At 33.8% G+C, this 22,936-nt stretch overlaps 1 protein-coding gene across 3 annotated transcripts in view; it reads right to left on the reverse strand.

Moving 5' to 3' along the window:
* The window catches only part of ZNF385D (zinc finger protein 385D), a 389,701-nt gene that overhangs the window by 42,289 nt on the left and 324,476 nt on the right, over positions 1 to 22,936 (reverse strand). For all 3 annotated transcript variants that reach the window (XM_085226335.1, XM_085226334.1, XM_085226336.1), the window contains one exon: positions 13,718 to 13,880. In XM_085226335.1, the coding sequence (XP_085082461.1) occupies positions 13,718 to 13,880 (163 nt within the window). The remainder of the gene's footprint in view (positions 1 to 13,717; positions 13,881 to 22,936) is intronic.

The following is a 22,936-nucleotide window of genomic DNA, read 5'->3' on the forward strand; positions in this document are numbered from 1 at the left end:
CATCTTGGAATAAATGTCATTGAGGAATATGCAACATAGAGAATAGAACATAGGAATATCTTGCAGGTAGATACAGTACTTGAGCTAAAACCTGAAGTATCTCCCTTTTTTTGCTAAGAGTCTTATGGGGCACAGGGTATTATAGCTACCAGACAGACAATGCTGTCTCTAGAATGGACACCTAACACATAGCTGGACCTTGAGGAATTCCTCACTCACTTCCACTGAACTTTAATGCCATTCTTCTATTTTTTGCTTTTTTTTTTTTTTTTTTTTTTTTTTACTTTTGATAATTCCAGTGACAGTCAATATAATAGCAACATGATTAACCTGAATTTAAATTGGATAACCCATCTTTTGAGACTTTATTTATTCACTATATAAAACTATGTTAACTAATACTATACGGTAAATATGAATATGTAAAATAGGCAGTGAGGAAACATTTCTTTAAATTTCTCACTGGTTCTTTGCAAAATTATACTAATATTAATCCAAACCTTTCCATGTACTTAAACATATATTACTAGTTCAGAATCTCTAGCTGAAATAAATTTCACTACTAAGTCTTTAAAGATTCTCCTTCAAGATGTATGTTCTCTACATTTATACAACTTTACAAATAGTGATAGAAATCATGCTATTATGACATAATGAGTTTTAGCACTTCTTTTATGGCTGGAAACTGTGTGCCTGATACACATAAGTATGTCTTATCTGGAAAAGATGCAAGTTTTTGCAGTAATTACAGTGGAAAAAAAACAATAAAAGAAGCTGCACATAACTGTATTGCTAATAAAATCCATCTCAATTATAACAATTCATTTCTTTAGAGACTCAAAAGAGGAATCTTTAGATATTGCACTTTTGCTTCACTATCTTGTAGCCAAGGTAAGTTAAAGAAATATTGCAAATTATTAATTTTGAAATAAATTTGAAAGATATATTTCATATGAAATATTTTATTTTGGAGAGAATACCATAACTTGCCAAAATACAACATTTTGGGGGGTTGGGGGGTGGGAAGGGGCTATCAGTTTCATTTTCCTGTCAACTGTAAAGTACCATGCAAATACATCTTCTCACAACTACTCTGTGCAACTGCAAACCAGTTTCAATTTCTGGATGCATGGTCTCTTGCATGATAATCATAACTGAATTTAAATTAAATAAAGAAATGTCTTAAACTGGATGCTAAATGATCAAACATTTAAGTTTCCTAGGACGTATCTCTGGTCAAAATATAAACACAACTGCCAATACAGTTTTTTAGATATTCACGTCAGAATCTGGAAGAAAAAAAAACCCTTTAAAATAAATTATAATTAATGCTTTAAACAAAGACTTGAAGCGATTAGTAATACATTAGTTTAGCTATTAGTACTGAAAATAAATATGTCTTTTCTCAGATACTTAATAGGGTATAAATTTATAAATAAATAACAGCATCAAATGCATCACAGAGCCTTCTCCTTTGACAAAATATCAAATCTTGTCTCTCTATTCAGAGACTGCCCAAGTGTGTAGTAATGACCTTGAAAAAAATGAAAAGTTCTTCAAATTGTCAGTAAAAGAGTCAGTAGGTAAGAAGATTGGGCTCAGCCACTGGAAAACATTCTTTGTCAAACATAAAGCAAGCAAGCATATGATAGGTGTTGCTTGGAGAATGATGACACACTACCGAAAGAAGATAAATGCACTCCCAAATATTTAAGGCTGGAAATGGCAGCAATATATCTCATGAGTTAAGTAATGACAGCCATCTTGATTAGATACAGTGTCCACAGTATTTGAGGAAGGTAAAAGCACTAAGTTTAGTGTAATATAGCTTCGTGAAAGATCAGAAAAGTGAGAAATATTTTTTTCTCTAACATTCTGTCTATTCATGTGTAAACAGCATCAGGTAGCAAACTGAATAAAACAGTACAGGTACATACAAGTTATTACAAAATATAATGATCTGTTCTAGATGAATAAGCACAGTATCCACAATACTTAGACTTTTTTCTTTATTCCTTTGCAGTTTCCCCTCAGTTTTCTCATTTCAAAGGCTGATTTTGAAGCCTTCCAGAAAGCAAAATTGGGAGTACTTGAAAATCTTCTAAAAATACTAGAAAGATCATTACCAGAAGGAACATGAGGAGACAGAGATCTCATCACAGGTTGTTCTTCTAGACTTACTGATCAACCAAAAGGTTGCACAGAATATATGTTTACAGCAGCACTGTTATTAGAATGTTAGAGTGGGCTAATTCACAATTCTATTTATTTTCTTCTCTGGTTTAATTTTAGCCAGGATTTGTTAAAACTTTCAATTAAAATAACAGTGGGAGACAGTCATGAAGCTGGCTTCACAGTTGTGGTAGAAGATAAGAAGGATCTTGACTTGGAGCCGGACAAACTTTTTTGACATTGAAAGGCAGAGCAAAAAAAATCCATCATTTCTCAATAGCTATTACAATGGACAACTTGAAGAATATTCTAACCTAAGAAAAACAGAACTATTAAGGTTAATTTCACATTTCTGTACACTCAGAGAACACTTGAATCATTGTCTATGACAAAAAAAGTGATGATTAACAGTTAAAATTTTCTGTTGCAGGCAGGGTGACTTTCCTTCAGACTTACCCAAACACACCAGTTAAGTGCAATTGTGTGAATTGCTCCTTGCCTTTTAAAAAGTTAGGTGAGCTCAAATATCTCCCCTAATTTCATCTCGAGAAGAATTTGGGTATCTGATGAAAACATGATAAGGAGATGCTGTCTCTGTGAAAGTGGGTGTTGGCCCTCCAAAAACAGCAAGGCCTCTGGTTCAGAGGTTTTCTCAGTGCAAACTGCACACCTACTCTATTAGGTTTCCGCATGGACTTCCACTCACTCATCACAGGTGTAATTCACCTTCTCTGCTTGGTAGTGAAATTCTCATGTTCACTGTTGATACCTTGAGAGGGAAGCTGCAGAATCCATGGCATAGTATGCACTTCAGGCTGGAAAACTAGTGAGCAAACAGCAAGGGAAAGGAAAAGCTTCTTAGTTTCCCTCTTCATCTCGGTAAATTAGTTTCTGACTATGCAGGTGTTGTGTATGAAGTTGTTTCAATTTAAACAAAAACATGACCATTGCGTTTACAGAAAATATAAATAAATAAATAAATGCATAAATAAATTCATAAATAAATAAAAATATATAAAATAAAAGCTATAGATGAATTAGCGTGTGTGAATTTTCATGAGTTTCAGTCACAAGCTCACTGCCATAGTAAGAAATTTTATTGGGTTTAAAATTCAGAAATAAAAAAGTTCATTCACATTGTGAAAAATACTGTGAGCATAAAGGCTTTCCCCTAATAGCATGCTTACAGCTGCTGTGAGCACTGTCACTTCTGTGTGTGCACATGAGATGCCCCTCCAGTGATCAATCCAATTTTACTGTTGAAGCTCACTTACACATGTATTCTATAGGAGATAGAATGCACTAACTTCTCCAAACCATTCTCCCACTCTGGTGGACTAACAAGGAAATAGGAATCACATACAGGATAAATGTGAGAAGATTCATCACTTATTTGAAGCACTTTTTGTATCACCATCGATAGCTTCTGATGTTTTGTTACAATTAAACGCAGGAGAAAACTAGGTATCATTCCCTATTGAAAATATCAGTAATTGCAGGGTAACTACTACAAGTGAATTCCTTATTATTGGCTTAAGTAGGTAATATGTTGATACACCTTGCAGATGGATCTGCTAAGACAAAACTTCAGCTATTAAGCCACCAGAGCAGAAACTGAAGCAGAAATAGTGAAAAACAAAATGTAACAACAGAAGGGATTAAAACTGCATGATAGCTATCTCAGGACTCCCTTGATAAGGTGAGTGAACTAAAGAGCTCATTTGAGGACTCTGTTATAAGAAAATGGCTATTTACAAGCAGAAATAAGATAATTTGAAAAGCGTGGTGAAAAAAATCTGATTTTAACTTAGGATACTGCCTATATTTTAATAAGTGAAGATCTACTGGATTAAACTAGGAAATCCTTCTGAGTCTGTTAAAATGCTTATTTTATTTATAGCTTAAAACTAATCAGAGTTGAAACAAGGAAAAGAAGACAATAGCAAGTTCTGATTGGAAGACAGGAGAAGGATGCTAAGAAGTATACAATTTGGGAATTAAAACATGAATTTCAATTGTCTCAATTAATTCAAATTCTAATAATGACAGAAAAAATACTAAACCAAGTGTAAGAGTAGAAAAAATATTAGACTTCCAGTGACATAAAGCATGTTTAATTATCTAGAGTAAATTTTCTGACACTATTAAGGACACAGCTTTGCACTATAAAGACATGGTCTACCCAGACAAATCTTTATGAGCAACTAAAGTTTTCTAAGAATCTATTATCCAATGCCATGCAAAATATAGAAAGATAAAATATTATGATCTGGGGAGGAACTACCTCAAGAGTCAGTTCTTTTTTTGATCACATATTATTCTACTGAGGTCAATTGAATCAGTCTCATGTATTAATAAGGACTTTCACATGTGACACATAAAGGACTTCAGCACAGAACATCTAAAATGTATAATATGCATGATGAACACATACAGTCTACTAGCATCAAAGAATGTTTTACTGGGAGAGTCAGGAAGACAAATTATTTATGTGAAGCCTGAATATATATATATGTAAACCTGAAAAAAAATTATTATATCCACACTTTTCTCTAACTTACAATTGAGCTTTGCTCAGAAGACTTCCTGATGGAATTACTTAATATTAATTTCTGAATCAAGTTTAGTAACTTTGGTCAAATGACTATGAGAATCCCACATGACATTTGGTATGTGATACAATCCTTTTCAGTGCTAAAAACACTTTGCCTCGCTTGTGGAATGAATCCGCCTACTTTTCACTTGAAGTCTTGGGATACTGCCATACCTCTTAACTACTGACTTAGATTGCTGTTTTCATGCATTTATTATTATTATTATTATTATTATTATTATTATTATTATTACTATTACTATATTGTAATTAAAAAAAACAAAAACACTACTTTACATTCTGCTTGATGAAGTAAATGTTGAATGTATTTGTCTCATTCATTATTAAATCATATTTAAATCATCACATTAGATCTCTAATAGTGATTATATTTTTGCAATTAATAATATATTTCATTTTCAGTAATAAAAGAAATAAAACTCTTTATATTCCCCCAGTGTCCTCAACAAATACTTTTTCACAAAGTTTTGGGAGAACATCACTGCATCAGTGTTTCATGTGTAGCTGAAATTTAGACATGAACTCTCAAGTCCTTTTCAACCTTACATGAAGCCCCCCACCTTTCAAAACCATGCTTTAAACTTCTTTGGGAACAATACGTCCTATCATATTAAGAGCAACTGACTGACTAAATCTCCAGTTCAGACAGTGATTATTACATGCATTTATTAATTTCCCAGATACCTAGAATTTGTGCTATTTTCAATTTGTAAGAGTTTTACATGTTCCTGCAGGTATCTGATGATGGAGATAAGAAATAATTCCAAAATTACTTCACTAGGATATATCTATAAAAACTCATACATTTTGATTGCATTCCAAGGCCTTAAATTAGCAGGCTTATATGCACTCAATATGTTCCACATTTATTCTGCATCATTCCAGTATTTTACATAATTTTTAACCTCTGTATGTTCTAGAACCATGCAAACACAAAGCATCAGCATGTTTTCTTTTTTTATCAATTAAGTATGGACTCTCATGAAAACAATTTTTGGTAGAAGAGAATGATTTTCTTTCAATTCATGTTAATTTTCATTAATTAATTGATCACATTTAATTCATTATTCAATTCCCCTGACAGCTGTTTATTTCTCCCAAAATTGGTGTCATACTGATAGATCAATAGTTACTTGATTTATCCTGTTTACCTTTTTTGAATACTGACACAATGTTTATTTTCTTCTAGTCCTCTGGATTTTCCAGTATCTATATTATACAGAAAACTGACAGTTATGCAAGAAGTTCTTAATCTGCTCCTTTTAAAAATTTCAGATGTAACTTTTCTGGAATTGCTGTCTGATTAAATACTTGTGTTTAAATACACTTAATGCTGCCATTAGCAAAGAAAGCATTTAAACATTAACATTATCAAGTTGAAATAAGTAGCCTGTTTTATTCTCATTCTGAATTTATCATGTATGGTTGCTTGGTTCTAGTAACTTTTAAGAGTCCTTTTATTTCTTTTAAGAGTGGATTTATTCTAGTATTCATTTATTTCCTAGAATAATACTCAGGAGTTTTTACTTTCAAAGTTACATAAACCGTTTTGACATTAATACGGCTATGAATATGCTGTAATACAAGAGTTTTAATCCTGGGAGACTGCTATTTTATTTATCAAGGTGAAATAAGGAATGTGGAAAGATGAAATGAGAAATCCACAACAGTTCTTCAAGATGTCTGATATCCTACAATAATTTTGAGAATAAGATCTTAGTGTACATATATCCTGAAGTTACAGGTGTAGTTTAGCTCAGGCATCTATTACATGGAAAACTGAAGAAAGTTTAAGCAGCACAGAATTCAGGTGCATGAAAACCAATTACATTTGTGTTCCTCTTCAAACAGATGTCTAATCTACAACTATGCTTTATCTCAAGGTAACTTGATCTTCCTGATATCCAATCTAAACCTCTCCTGGCATAACCTGAGGCGAATTCCTCTCGTCCTGTCACCTGTCACCAGTGAGAAGAGAGCAGCCCCACTCTTGTTGCAATCACCATTCAGGTATTTGAAAAGGGCAGTAAGTTCTCCCCTCAGCCTCCTCTTCCCCAGACTAAACAGCCCCAATTCCTTCAGTCAGTCCTCATAGGGCACATTCTCCAGCCCTTTCACAAGCTTTTCTGCCCTTCTTTGGACCTGCTCCAGCATCTCAACCTCCTTTCTGTATTGAGGTGCCCAAAATTGAACACAGTACTTGAGGTGGGGCCTCACCAGTGCCAAGTACAGGGGCAGGATTACTTCCCTAGTCCTGCTCACCACACCATCATCAGTACACTATGGACAATTGGCTGAATATGAGCCAGGTACAGATACCTCCATATTTATTAAAACATCTATTCTTCTCTGGTGGTCTTTAGACCACTCTGAATGATGCTGTAAGGCCATTGTACAGTAATGGCACCAAACATTTAGCACAGTACATTTACTCATTCTTTCAAACTATCTCCTACTTTCTTTGGTTTAGGCATGGTAGAAATATGATAGAAACAAACAAACAAAAAAAAAAGAAGAAAAAAAAAGAAATATTAAAAAAATTAAGTCTAAACAAACATTTTTTCTACATTGCCCAGTTAACATGTCAGCTTGAAAAAAATTGATCACTTATACAAAGATGTACTCTTCTTATTTCCTTGAAACAGTCTCATCATCTGAAAAAAATCAGACTTGAAAAAATTACCACTTATCCAAGAATATTTGATAAAGAAGCGTCTACTGCATTCCAAATCAGACTATAAGCTAACAAAATAAAAATGTACACACCTGTAAAAGGCTTCTGAATCTAATGACTTACAAAAATGTAATAGAGAACCAAGGACTGAAATACCTTGATTCTTCTGAAATCCCAAAGACTAACTTGCGTCAATTTAATTCATGACATAACAAGAAAACACAACATGAAGAACGAGCCATTACGCAGATACATGCTGCAGTACTTGATCCAGTTTTAGAGCAGTGATTATGAGTAACTGGTAAACAGATATCTTAGAAGATTATTCCCAAGATTTCTAGTAGTTACAACTATGGGCATGGCAAAAAAGATTATATTTCACTGAGACACTATGAATAAAACATGTTTTTCATTTCTATAAACAATAGCATTGTTAATACTAAACTTTCAAACTGATTCAATACGCTGATACAGATGTTGTGACTGACAGCAGTTTTTATCTACAGGATTATTCAAGCATAAAATTGTTGTCAAGGCAATCCAAAACAAAAGCAGCTGGGTCCACAGAAGGCACATGGTGTTCATATGACAAAGCTCTCAGTACATAGATGCAAGCAAAGAAAGATTTTATTGCACATTAATGATCAGTTGAGGCACATACAAATTACTGTATTTTTAATATCACCATTTAGCTACACTTGGAAAGAAAGAAAAAGCCCTAGTTCTACACAAAGATCAAAAGAGAATCTATTGTCTTCCAAATTACCATTGAGCTTCAATGCAAAATTGGTACAACAGCCTGTGCAAGGCTGATAACATTTTATGCTGCAGTTAGCTACAGATTGCCTGAGGTGTGGAAAAGTCAAAGCATAGGTGATTTAAAGTGAAAGACATTGTAACATGGCTGAATATGACTGTGTTTAATTTTCTGAGTATACAATTAAGAGAACTGTAGCTATGAATCAGTAATCTCTAATTTCCAAGCAAATGACAAGAACATCAAAAATACAATCACCTTTTCCAGGCTAAAATTTTCATTTAATGTTTTTATTCAAATAAAATTAGAAGAGACCAGTTTTCAGAATTGAATGATTGAGAACTAGATTATGCTGTTCTAAAGCTGGCTCTGAAATCTGTCTGCATCATGTTAAGCACCAACTAATTACTCCACATTTATTATTTCACAACTGCAGTAACAGCATAGGATATGCTGCATACTGTGCAACTTGTTATCAACACTACCTACATATCCACAGAACAACTTCGGCTCCAGTGTAGGCTGGTGTAAGGAAACAGGCCTTTTTCAGCTTCTATTCCCATTATCTGTAGACTGTTAAGTCAGTCCCAGTAGTACAGTTAAAGGTTGCAGAAGAGTGCTAAAATATGCTATGAAATTATTAGAAAAGATACAATACAGGAAGAAAATACAGTATATAACATGGCTCAAAACAGGTGTAAAAAGAGTAAAATGACTCTGAAAATAACAGCTCTGAAAATAAAAACTCTAAATTTGTCATCTATTCCAGCAGAAAGATATAAAGATACAATTTAAAATGCAATGGAAAGCTTTGTGCTTCAGTCAGGTCCCATCAGTGATCTTTTCCTTATTTTAATTGCATGTAGAATACATTTTATAACAGCGATGTATATTAGATAAATTCAATGCGATTTGCCTAATGGGAAACTAGTGCAAACCTATTAAAGCCATGCATTAGGAGAATTTAGTGATCTGTATAAGATTATACATTCCCATTTTAGTCCTCTTATTTTGCTTTCAGTTCACTCTTTTTCCATTTTTTTTTTTTTCCCGTTTCTTTCTTTTTCCTGACAGTTTCTTAGTTTTACATAAAGATACAAAAGATAATAGAAAACATGCTGTATGAGCTGGCAGGCTCCTGGTCAACAGCAAAAAGTGCAGCTGGAGGCCAGTCACTAGTGGCCCTCAGGGACTGATATCAGTGCCAATACTATTTAAATCTTCATTAATGACCCAGTTGCTGAGATAGCGTGAGCAAGTTTGCAGACAACACAAAACTGGGATGACTGCCTGATATACCAGATGGATGTGTTGCTATTCAGAGATCTTGATAGTCTGGAGAAATGGGACAACAGGAGTCCCTTGAAGCTCAACAAAGGAAAATGTAAAGTCCTTCAACTGAGCAGGAACAATCCCAGGCATCATTCTGGGTTATAGGCTGGAAAGAAGATTTGTGGCGAAGAACTCAGGGTCTGGAAGTGCATCAAGCTGGACATCAGCTAGCAACATGCCCTTGTGACAAAGAAGGCCAATGGCATCCTGGGCTGCGTTAGGAAGAGCATTGCCAGCAGGTTGAAGGAGATTATCCTTCCTCTGTACTCAGCACAGTGTGAGAAACATCTGCAGTACTTAGGTCTGGACTACTTCATGTAACAGAGACATGAACACACTTGAAGTAAGTTCTCTTTTGTTCTCTTGGAACACAGAGGTCTCTTAGTCATTAAGACATTCAGGCACATTCATAACATTTTGCTGTGTATTCAAGGGCTGTTCACTGGATTTAATACTTAAGATTTAAGACATAATGTATAAAATTCAAAAGATATTTTGAAGACTTTGCTGTAATGATGGCTGCCTTCTTGGACAGATCTATTTGTCCTTCCTCACTGACAAAAAAATGATCATCTAATTCACAATGAATTCTCTGTTAACAAAAAGAAAATATAAAAATCTTCAGAAACTAATCTATAATAATGTGCTCATGGAGAATCCATGTATATTCAGACATATATAATGACTACAAAGATATAATTTTACATGAACATAAACTTGGACAGTCACTCTTAGGCTTACCTAAGGCTTACCTAAGATATAAATCCTTACAGCCAAAGTGGAAGTGTGAAGGATTTTAATGATGAAAATACACATTGGCTGAAAGCAGGAACAATTTTTAAAACTATCTAGATCAATTAACAACTTTATACAAGGAGATATGTATACATGTGTGTTAACATACAGTGAAAATTTTTTATTGTCACCCCTTGAATTAGAGAATCAAGAAATATTGTAATCTGGCTTGTATACTACCACAATGTGAGTTTCCATTTGAAATGGTCATGCCTTCTGTTCTTCTGTTCTAAACAAATACAAATAAGTACAGGTGATAGGAGCATGTGAAATAATAGAACAGGTAGCAAAGTTGTCATACGTTAAAAATGTGATCATTCATCATATGACCGGCAATATAACCCTTTGTTTTTAATTACTTCCAAAGATCTCTCAAGTTCTAGCCTTCTAATGATTCTAAAGGTTATGTAAGGGAGATAGAAAAGGAAAAAGAATTTTGACTTTCACAGAATAAGAAAAATGACCCCATAATTCATGTTTTCTCCTTTACACATACAACGTAATGGTCAGGAATTATTTATTAAAGGTTTTAAGGAGTCTGATTACATAGTGAATTGCATATATATATATTTTTTCTCAATCTTCATTGCACAGCATTGCACAGCATTGCATACCACTGCACAGATTTCCTGAAGGTATTTCATTTCATTGGGGCTGTTAAGTATGTGCAAAACCAGTTAAGTGAAATCCTGACCAATGTGCTGTGACTGACATGTAATTCACCACTTAACCACTGCTGTACATAATGTATTGAAGATGATATGAACACAACATCATCCTTGGCATATTTGGGATCAAGTATTAGCCTTCTGAGCAGAGTTCTAAAATACTGTAGGGAAAGCTTTTACTGCAAATCATCACAAGTGAAGGCAACAGAACTTATTTCTAGTTATGAATGATCAATTCATGAGATTAGCTATTAGTTAGTATTAATTAGCTCAGTGTTCCCTCAGAGTTGCTTGATCCTATCAGAACATTTGTCTTTTACTGCGATCCTTGAAAATAGTGCATACAGTGCAGCATATTCTAATGCTATTCCGGCTTTTAGAAAACACTTTGCTCTTAAAAGTACTATAGAGTAAATATAAAATTCAGGGAAGGAAAGAAAATCTGATTTATGAGGTTTTTTTTTAACTTATCGTATTTGGCAGAAAATTTCAGCCTTTTAGCTACCAAAATTGAATACATATTTTTATTTATTTATTGTTTTTTTTTGTTTGTTTGTTTTAATGCTGTATCTGCATGTTTGATTCTACAGAGGATAGCTTGTACCAACATGCCAGTCACTATAACCACCAGTCACATTAATACTGGCCTATAACACCCATATTTCTGTTTGGATTGAATTGGCTACCTTTTTTATTTTAATGCCAGTGATTGAATAGGACTTTTGCCACAAGTCAAATAGGTGCTCTCAGTATTTTGTCAAAGTCAGATTTTACATTGTTCGACAAGTAATATTATTTCTTTTCCTCATAGAATGCCACTGAGGTCATTATCACTAGTATAGAATACATATGTATATGTGTACATACATATATGTATACACATATTCTAAACCATTAATTCAAGAAGTTACACACAGCGTATAAAACTGCATAGGTCATTGCTCTTGTGGACAAGCAGTTTTTTGCCAGTTTTTTGATGTTTTCTTATTTATGCTGATACAAATATTGATTTGTACTACTGACCTTGGATGCCAGACAGTTTATATTTCTTGTCAGGGATCTAATTCAAAGCCTAATGGAAAGACACTGACTGTTTTTTAGGAAACCTTGAATAATCCTCTAAACTTACATAGCATAAGAAAAAAAGGTTTTCAATAGTGCAAATCAAAGCTCAAAAATCTCTTTTTTTCTCATTCTCTGAAAATAGTAATCATTTTTTGTAAACAATAGCTCACTTTTTCCATACAACACTTCTCAAACTGTTATGAGACCTCAACTGTTATAAGAGGTAGCATCAGGAGGAACTTCAAAAGATATTAGTATGCTTAAAAACATCTTTTTTTTTTTAATATACATATATATAATTTATGACATTTCCCATCTTTGATACCATTCTGCTATGCTTCATTTCTTTCATCTGAGAAGCAAAAAAAGAATATTTTCAGGAATATGCGTAATTGTAATAAACACAACAATATTGTAACAATTGTTCTTTAAAGCAATAACGCTATTGTTATGATAGAAATTTCCATAACATATGCTGTTTATAATAGATATATATGAAAGAGAAAAGGAAAGGGAGAGAGAGAAAAAGTGAAAAAGATAGAGTTATTGGTATCTGTCTACAACAAATATAACAAAAATATAACCTAAAGAAAGTATTATATATCAGCAAGAAATTTTTTTGTTCATTTTTGCAATAATTCGTTAGTGTGCAACTATTTACAGTGCAAGATGTGAATCAGAAATGGTTGGAAATGAACAGCTTCTAGCATTAGTAGAAAGGTCTTTGATTTTTCACAGTTTTAACTTCTTTGTTGTTGCTGTTTTTGGCTTGTTTGGTGAAGGGGGTTTGAATATGATTAACTATTTGAACTATGTACCTTCATGGAAAGAAAAGCAGTCATACCTTGTGAGACACCAAGATACCCTTCAATGGACTTGCAGCTTTCCTTTGAAATTTCCAGTAGAATAATACTGCATTTAAAATGCAAGCTTAATCAAACCCTGTTGACTTCACCAAATGTTCAAATAGATTTTATTTGCAAAGGAGTGCCTTTTGCTCACTCAACAATTTAAAAGATATGATTTTGTTCTGAAGACTCATTTAAGCAGAATAATTGTAATCAACAACACTTACCTGATTATGTGGAATAGAGGTTATACTGTTATTTTCCAGCTCAAAACCATGCAATAGCCACTTTAAAAAAATAATGCAATGTTTGAAATTTATGAAAACTAGGTTTAAGCTAACAATGCTTTAGCAAGAGGCTTCTAGAAAGAGTTATTGAAATTTGCTGCTTTATTTGTGGTTAAAAGAAACATACCATAAATAATGATTTATAGACAGGTACTGTGTATAGGCTATGAGGGTTAAGTCAGTTGGTATGTAACAGTTTAGCTGTTATAAAAAATAATCAAAATGTAAGTACTGCATTCTATCCTAAAAGAATGACAAGCCTCTTACCATAAAGAGAAATCGGTTGCACGGCTGTCATACTCTCACCAGCGTACTAAAAGTACTAAAAGAAATCAGTACCACACAGAAAAATGGATCAAGCATGAATCAATGTGGCAAGCACGTAACCAAACAGACATGGAATTAAGGAAAAAAAAACAAAAAACAAAACACAAAGCAACAACAATAACAACAGAAAAAAAAAAAAAAAAACAACAACAACCCACAACAAAGATTGTCGCTTAACCTGGTTTGTCAGAGCTGGTATTGATGGTATTGGTAGTGATGGAAGTGAAGGTAGTCTTTGCGCTGTCCTTGGTAGTAACAGATTTCTGCTTATTTTTCATGGCTTCCAGTGCTTTGAGCTTCTTGGCATGTTTAGTGCCTTTGTAGTGGGCCGCAGCCTGGCTCTACAAAGGAGAACAAAATGAACCATGCAATCAGGCTCATTTCTAAACTGGCATTCTCTGTATTAGTACAAATACAGACTACCTTTCAATAATGGGTACCATTCACATTATCCAAATGGAAAATTATATTTAGAATGATGCTTGGAAAACAATGGAAAAATTACCCAAACAACCCCTATTGGATGAATACAGTATATTACTGTATAACGATATATTATTTCCAGACCAAAAATAAGGATGTTTTAGTCTCGCATGCTTGAAACACGTATCTTCATTGGTTTTTCTATCAAGAAAAATTTTGCTTTTGCATTAAAAAAATTATTTCTCAGGCAATGCGGAAGAAAGCACTTTTCACTTTTTCAATTTCTATGAAAAACTAGATATTTAGCTGAAGTTTCTGTCTGTCTTTCAAAGAAGAGTTTACACTTAGCAGTGCTATCAGGAATTTCTCAAATGGAAAGTAAAGACTGATAGTTAAGAGCAAACCAAAAAATTCCAAACAAACCTCAAAGCAAAAACTACCATGCCCAAAAAAAAAAAAAGCAAAACATAAATCACATAAGTTATCCTCTTCAAAGCCCATCACCAAAGATCTAACTGAATCTAAGGCAGATGTGCAATTATCTGTCTTTAAAAAATAAATAAATAAGCAATTTTAGTCCACCTGCTACAAACAGTAGCATTTGAAATTCAAAGCCAGGAGCATCCAAAGGAGAAACCTTACCCAAATCTTGTCAGAGTGCCAAATATGTTTTGGCAACCTGATATAATTAAGCTAAAACAGATTTGAATGTGCGTTGCTATTGAGATTTATGTACTATACAGAAACAATATTAATTATTCCATAATTTAATTAAAAAAAATCATTTAATTCATATTGTATGTATATTTTAAGAGTAGTATTTGAAGAATAAGATTAAGTTTTACCAAAAAATACCCCGAACACTTGAACTAATAAGAATATTCAGAGCTTTTTTTTTTCCCTCTAATATTTAAGAAAGATAGCCTTATTGTTACTAAAATAACAATTAGATAAATTCCTTATAATTTTACTGCTCAAATTCAAATTTATTTTAAAGCAACTCCTTTCTTACTTGAAGAAGTTTATTGAGAATCTCAGACAATTCTCTAAATTTAACTACCACAGAATCAAACAAATGAAAAGCAACTAGGCTGGGTAAGCTCAAGGAGACATAAAAGTCAGTATTTTGTTTCTGAGATCAAAAAATAACAGATGCTTAGTGTGAATATATAAAGTAAATGCACTTTATTGTGTAATCACGAGAGGAAAAAAAACACGTCACTTAATACCTGCTAACTCAAGGATCAAAGGGATAAAATGACTCAGTTGCTTCACTCACTAAACCACTTCTACAAGGTAGAGAACTTCTGCATTTTCTGGCATCTGTTAATTATTAGACCTTTATTTAATGCTGCCTGTGCTGAATTTTGGGAAGAGAGCAAGTTCTAGTAAATGTAACAAATATATATTAATTATCTCAAGATTTATGGTTTTCAGCATTCATGAAAAGTCCTGATTCTTTCCAGAAGCCTGAGTTTTGGGAAGTTCAAGGTGGGGAGATGAGAAGTGAGAGAATCGATTTAAAACAATTACCACATATACATGTATGTGTATACACACAAAAATATATGCTCTCGTTGTATATTAAGATGCATCATTCCACTTGGTTGAAATGCCAGTTTCTCTGTATCTAAAATAATGCAAATATCATAGTAGGTACCCTTATTGAAAGAACACTGGACAGTGAAGTTATTAATTAGAAACAACTTGAACAGAAACAGCACAATCATGCACCTTTTACAATTCAGAACACATAACATCGAGACATAGTGTAAGCCAAATACAAACAATCAAGAGATGTTAATTGCTGCTAAACTGAAAAACCAGTGTCAGCTTATGATGATGCATTAAAAATGACATTAAAAAACTACAGCCTTATGATGAGATTGTGTCAACTGTATTTATTGTTTCTAGAGTAAAATTTAATTATCAGACAGCTTCAGTTACTGAGTGTGCTTGTTTTCCCTAACTGATAGTGTCATTTTTCAAATAACAGAAAGGTAGTTAGAACATGATCCTAAATACTGGAATATGAACACTGATTTTAGGTTGATACACAGTTTCTTCACAGAATTACTGGAAAAAAACACTCCAGATTTTTCTGTCCTGTATCCACAGAATTTACACAGCTACAGCTCTACAAACCTCTACTCAAAGTGCTGGATGCATATGAAATAAAAAATAAAGCTTTATGTAGAAATTCATAAACATTCCAGTGTTCTGAAACATATGAACATAATTGTTCCGAAGTAGAAACACATTGCTGCTATATAGAGTAGTCCATTACTCACTTCCCACAGAGTTACCAGTTTATGCAGCTTCTACTTAGATAAGACCTTTATGCCTTTTATATTTCAAAGCTTAAATCCCCCTTCTCTGAAGGAATATGAAGCTATCAGAACTTGATAACAGTAGTTGTCAGGTTAACAGTAGTTCTGTGCAAGAAAATAACCTGTAAGCATTTAACCTACTAAAAATTAATGTAAACTCAACTTTTGCAAATGAACTGGAATCCTAAATAAGAGTCTATCATTTCCTTGCAAGAGTGGGATAGAGGAAACATAATGAGATGACTATACCCTTTCACAAAGATGAGGAGGGGGTCTCATTCTGAAACACTTCAGAACTTTAACTGTATCTACTCTTGAAAAGATGTCCAACAAGAAAGTAAAATGTATGTTACTAATTTGAATCTGAAATTGAGGACCCACTGATGCTTAACTACATTCTGAGAGCTCCAATCCTGCAAATCACATGTGGATTAAATTTTTTCTACATGAATTACTTCAAAACCAAGGAAATGGCAAGATGTCTAAATGGCAATTCACTTCACAAGGTTATACGTAAAAACGTCATACCTATTTCAATGATACCGTTCAATTTAAGCATCTCTTTTCCAAATCAGAGAATTTTCTCTGCTTCTATGCACGTATGATGATTTATTAGCAACCTTTCTAATCTATATATTTACCAGACTGCACAAATGTCTAGAATATAATATTGTATTTACCTACATTAAAAATATATATTTATTATGAATTCACAGACACACACATACCACAAAAGAATAACCATTGTATTTGCAGTTTGTATAGTTACATCTGACAGCAGTAAGAAATAACAGCCAGTGTCAAAACTCAGCTGCATTTTATTCTTTTTTACTTAAGTGAAATTGTACTACAATTGCTATAAGGACATCATACTACTAAGCAAATTGTAATGAGTAAAGTACAATGAGAAATATATGAGAGCTTCTAAAAAATCCAAACAGTACAATAAAAACAGTTACAATAACAGACATTATATCTATACAAAAGTCCTCAAAATAACTTTGTCAGTCTGACTAATTTACTCCAGTGAATCATACAATTCTTACTTATATTTCTTAGGCAATGGATTAAGAAAAACATCCCACTTAATTTTGAGTGTTGAGGCACAAAAGGATTTTCAGAGAATTTTCAACTTCGCAGCACTACATCTTCTATATTTTTAATTTCCATCTAGTTCCACCTCATATCATCTTACAGATTGGTTTCCTGCCTCTTTCATTCCTTCAAAGCAGTACCTTTCTAATAAAAGCAAGCTCAAATAAAAGAAAATTTTTAAAAGTGTAATTGGTACACTGATTCTTCGTTGCATAAATTCAACCCAAGTATCTTACACTGCCATCTCAAAATATATTATGAAAGCTGTCCATTATGGAGAACGCTATATTCCATATTTTTAGGTGGCCAATTACTACTGTTAGAAAGCTCTAGAGAAGAGCTAGAACGGGTGGAAAGTCATTTCTGTTTGAGATTTTAGTAGCTCACATCATGTCTCTGTTTTTACCAGCCACTGGATGCTACAATTACTTCTGCTGTCACTCCCAGTACAACAGAAGTAATTCTGGCTAACACATCAGCAACTGATGTCAGGATCTCTCAGAGTAAAGCATAGACCAGTGCTGACTCTGAGCTACCCACACAGGGAAAGCAGTGACCCAGATGCATATGGCAAGAAGAGGGTTTCTGCTCTTTGGTGTAACAAGGGAAATTGTTTATGACATGTCTGTGCTACACATTATCTTAATCACCATGTACAGGTAATCTTTTTGAAGTTGGTCTACCAATAAATACTTCAAATATAATATGATAGATACTCTAATCACAAAAGAAATTGATCTAAAACAAAAAGATCTTTAATTTTTGGAACAAGCATCATGCTGACCATAAGTATTTTTCTAATGGATCCAAAGTTGCCAGGTTGACTGTCAGTCTGGCTAGTCAGTGATCAAAGAATCACAGAATTGTAGGAGTTGGAAGGGACCTCTGGAGATCATCGAGTCCAATCCCCTGCTACAGCAGTTTCCCCATAGCAGATAGCACAGGAAGGTGACCAGGCAGATCTTGGATATCTCCAGAGAAAGAGACTCCACAAATAATTTGAGCAGCCTGTTCCTGTGATCTCTCACTCTGACAGTAAGAAAGCTCTTCCTTGCGTTAATATGGAATTTCCTGCATTCCAGTTTCCGCCCTTTGCCTCTTTTATTTCTGCACACCATCAAAGAGTCTGCCACCATCAACTTGACTTGCACATTTTAAATATTTAAAAACACTGCTGAGATCCCCCTCAGCCTTCTCTTCTCCAGATTAAAGAGTCCCAAGTCTCTCAGCTTTTCCTCAAACCCAAGATGCTCCAGGCCCTTACTCAACTTTGTCACCTTCCACTGGATTATCTCTAGAAGTTCCCTGTCTTTTTTGATCTGAGGAGCCCAGAACTGGACATAGTATTTGAGATGTGGTCTCACAAGAGTAGAAGGGAAGGATCACTTTCCTCGACTTGCTGCCAAACTCTTTTTAATGCACCCCAGGATACCACTGTCTTTCATGGCCACAAGAGCAAACTGATGGCTCATGGTCAATCTGCTGTCTACCAGGACACCCAGGTCCTTTTCTGCAGACCTCCTCTCCAGCAGGTCAGGCCCTAACCTGTACTGATGAATGCAGTTATCCCCCCCTCCAGGTGTAGGACTCTGCATTTGTTCTTATTGAATCTCATAAGGTTCCCCGCCCAACTTTCCAGTCTGTCCAAGTCTTGCTGAATGGCAGCACAACTTTCTGGTGTATCAGCTACTCATCTCAGCTTTGTATCATCAGCAAACTTGGTCAAACTTGTTGAGAGTGGACTATATCCTTTCATCTAACCCATCACTGGAGATGTTGAGCAAGATCAGACTCAGCACCAGTTCCTGGAAGATGGCTAATTACAAGCTTCTAGCTAAATTCTGCACCACTGATTACAATTCTCTGAACTCTGCCAGTCAGACAGTTGCCAATCCACCTCACTGTTTACTCATCTATCCACACTTTCTAAAATTCATTACAAGAATATTGTGGGAGACAGTACCAAAAGCCTTGCTGAAGTCGAGGTACATAACATCCACCTCTCTCTCCTGATCTACTCAGCTAGTGATGACATCACAGAAGGCTACTAGGTTGTTCAAGCATGATTTCCCCTTGATGAATCCAATCCAGATAATCTGATGACACCACTGTGCTCAAATAAAGTTGTATTGTGCAACTGAGACATTTATTTACTACCATATACATGCTATATAATCGGAGCTGAATTCTACGAACAGTGAATAAACCGGAGACTTAAAGAAAGTCTACAACCTTGAGACTCCCAATAATTGGGACCACTGTGAATATCTGTCATAACAATACAAGAATTGTACAGTCTTTGGCACTGAGACGCATTTGATCTAATGAAAGATAAGTCTTTATTTGAAGGTATTTTAATATTTCAAATTTACATGCCTTTCGAGGCATACTGTTTTGTTTGCCCATTGAGTACAGACAGGAAATTCAGGACTACTCATGAGGCCTATGCTCACTTTCTAGAACACAGTGGAACTTTTTGGAATTCAGAGCTTTGCAGACTGTCACTACAAGAGACAAAAAAACTAAGCACCTATGTAAGCCTTTGCAGAATAAGCGATGAAGTAAAGATATGTAATGTAATTTTTTAAGGTGATGTCAGTACAATGACATGTTCTATATTGAACAAGAAGAGTGCCCTGATTCCTACCTGATATGTGCAAACTGAATCTGCAGTCAATTATAACACAAATAAATGTTGCCTGTCATCATTTCTTCATTCTGCTAAGCTTACCTTTATCTTCTGAATTGTGTCATTTCAAATTTTTTGCACTCTATTATCTACATCAGTCTGTAATACAAAGCCTCAGACTTAATTACAATATGAACTAAGATTTAACCATGGTATGAAACACCAAGGATGTTCATTCTTTCTGATATGCTTTGAGAATATGGCTTTGCACCATAAACATTCACTGATCAATTTGCCTCTTTCCCTATAGCCAAACATACACAGATAGAGCAAGTGCAGAAAAGGACATTGATGTAGAAAAAAAAAAAACACAAAACAGTCTTCCATTATCATGGCAGAAGAAAATAAATGTTAATTCCCAAGAACTTAATTTTATCTCTTTATGGAAAAAATAAAACAAAATAAAACAAAAATACAAACAAACAAAAACCAACCAACCAAAAAAAAAAAAAAGAAAAACAACAACAACAACAACAAACACTTTCTATTCTCTCTTCTATTTTGTAAGGCATTATTTTAATACATCCTGGAATGTACTTTGACACTGAAGGAACAGAGAAGATGGGAGCTTTCTGAGTGCACTAGCTCCTTCACATTAACAAAGCTGTTCCATCCCAATCTGCTTGGTCTCCTTTCAGTAATGGTGAGAGACCACTCCTGACAATACTCTGCATCACATTTTAAAATTATCAAATCTATAGTGAAATCAAACATTCTCATTTTGGAAAGGAAAACCTTATTTATCTTGGTCAAATACATGAAATCAAAATTCTGTACTTAATATCCCTTGTCTCATAGTACTTTAGCAGACCATGCATACTGTAGAATGCTACTGTATGACATAACCTGAAATTATCTAGGCAAATACAAAAGACTGCACAGATACAAGACACTTCTCAATTCATGGAACATATACAACAGAACATATACAAAATCATAATTATAAAGGGAAGACAGTTCAAGTAATGAATTCCTATCTATAGCCTGCTTCTTTTAAGGACAACAGTATTTGGTCATACAGCACAATAAAAATTCATCACAATTGAAGCTTAATCAAATTATTAGTTGCTTTACCATCTATTTTGTTCTTCGTATTGCTAAGAAAGATGAAGTTTAGACTCATTTTTAGCATGGCTTTCAAGCTCTTGCCCATTGAAGTTTCTGTATGCTGATTTTCATACTAGAAATAGTTGCTTTTGGAGGAGATTTTTTGATGGGGAATGAAAAAAAGCTCTTTTGAAAACTAGTCTTAACTATTAATCAATGAAATTAACATTTAATCTGATCTTTATTACTTGGCAAACATTTAAGCATCATTTGTTTTCAACATGGTAAATCTTGTAGGGAGAGTTTCAAGACAATATTGAACTTGTTTGATTTTTTACTCAGATTAATCAGGTGATTGATTAATTTTAGTATGAAGAAGATGAGTAGTCTATATATACAACACTTTGAGCGATTCAAGATAAAATAAACAAGATATTTTTTCAACTTAGTAAATATAACGTGAATGTTTCCAATTCTAAATCTGGAACTAACATACTTGGAACTGAGAACTTGATCAAGTGATGTATACCAAAATAATTTTGTAGAAATTTACCCCATCTTATCTCCCTTAGTAGTAGACACTTACACATTTTACTCACTGTGTTAATTAGCACTTTTTGAATGTTACGGTAATAGTAGAAATCCTAAAATTGGAAGCTGACATAAAATGCACCTATGAAACAACAAAGAAAGTAATATACCATGATATAATATGGTTGTGATTTACTTAATGATGAGTTTAATAATGTAAATTTAACTCAATATTCAGGTTACACACCTGAATGATATTCATCTAAAGACAACAGATGTTGTTGGATTTAAAATAACTACTTAAAGTAATTTTCTTAATAGCATTGAAAAGTTCAGTCTTTAAGAGAAGTAACAGTGGTGGATACATAACCAACACCCTTATGACTCTCAGTTTGTTACAGTTCACAATAGTCAAGACTGTAGATATACCCTTACGTGCCCAGAGCCTCAGTTCATTTAGAAATCTTACACTGCCTGGGCATAAAACACTTTTCCCTCTGCATTCAGTTGGTGAACTGTTAACTAAAGAAAATTGAGCAGTGGATTTAGCATATCTTCTTTGAATGTTTTCACCTGTTTTCTGTTATCATCCACTTTTGAATGCTTATTTTCAGAATAGTAATCTCATTGAATTCTGAGTTTCAGATTTTTTTGACTGAATTAAAACTTCAGAGGTAAACAAGATAAAAGTACTAGAAGAGATTTTACAGAGGGTAGGAAAAAATGTAAAAGTACATATTTAAATTCCCATTAATTCTGTACCATTTGAATTTTATATTTGAAGTTATCAACAAGCTAATATAGCCTGCATATATAAAATCACTAAAGAGTACATGGAGATATTTTCACTGTGTTCTTAACATACAGTCTTCATACTGCTAGTGAAATTACTTGTTTCAGTAGTTTAGCTCATAGAAGTTTTCCAAAGTTCAAGGTTGTTTTCAGAAAAAAATGCTGATTCAACTTTGTTCCTTTTTCTTCTCAAATATAGCTTATTTTTAATTTTATATTTTAATATTCCCTGAATCCTTTATATCAGCCTCTACACATAAGAAGAAAGTCAAAACCAGGCAAGAATCATTCACATCTCATTCCAGCACTGTTTTATTTGGACATGGCTGTAGTTAGGTTCTCTCCAGGTCCAATCTCCATCCTGCTTGCAGAAGGCAATAAGATACATAAAATATGTGAATTTGTCCACTGTGAGAAGTCATCACAGCTACACAGAGATTGATACTTTAAGGTAAGAACTAAGACTGAACATTGTACAGATTCTTCAATT

This window comes from Meleagris gallopavo, chromosome 6, assembly GCF_905368555.1.
Source record: "Meleagris gallopavo chromosome 6, MGAL_WU_HG_1.1, whole genome shotgun sequence".
NCBI classification, from domain to species: Eukaryota; Metazoa; Chordata; class Aves; order Galliformes; family Phasianidae; genus Meleagris; species Meleagris gallopavo.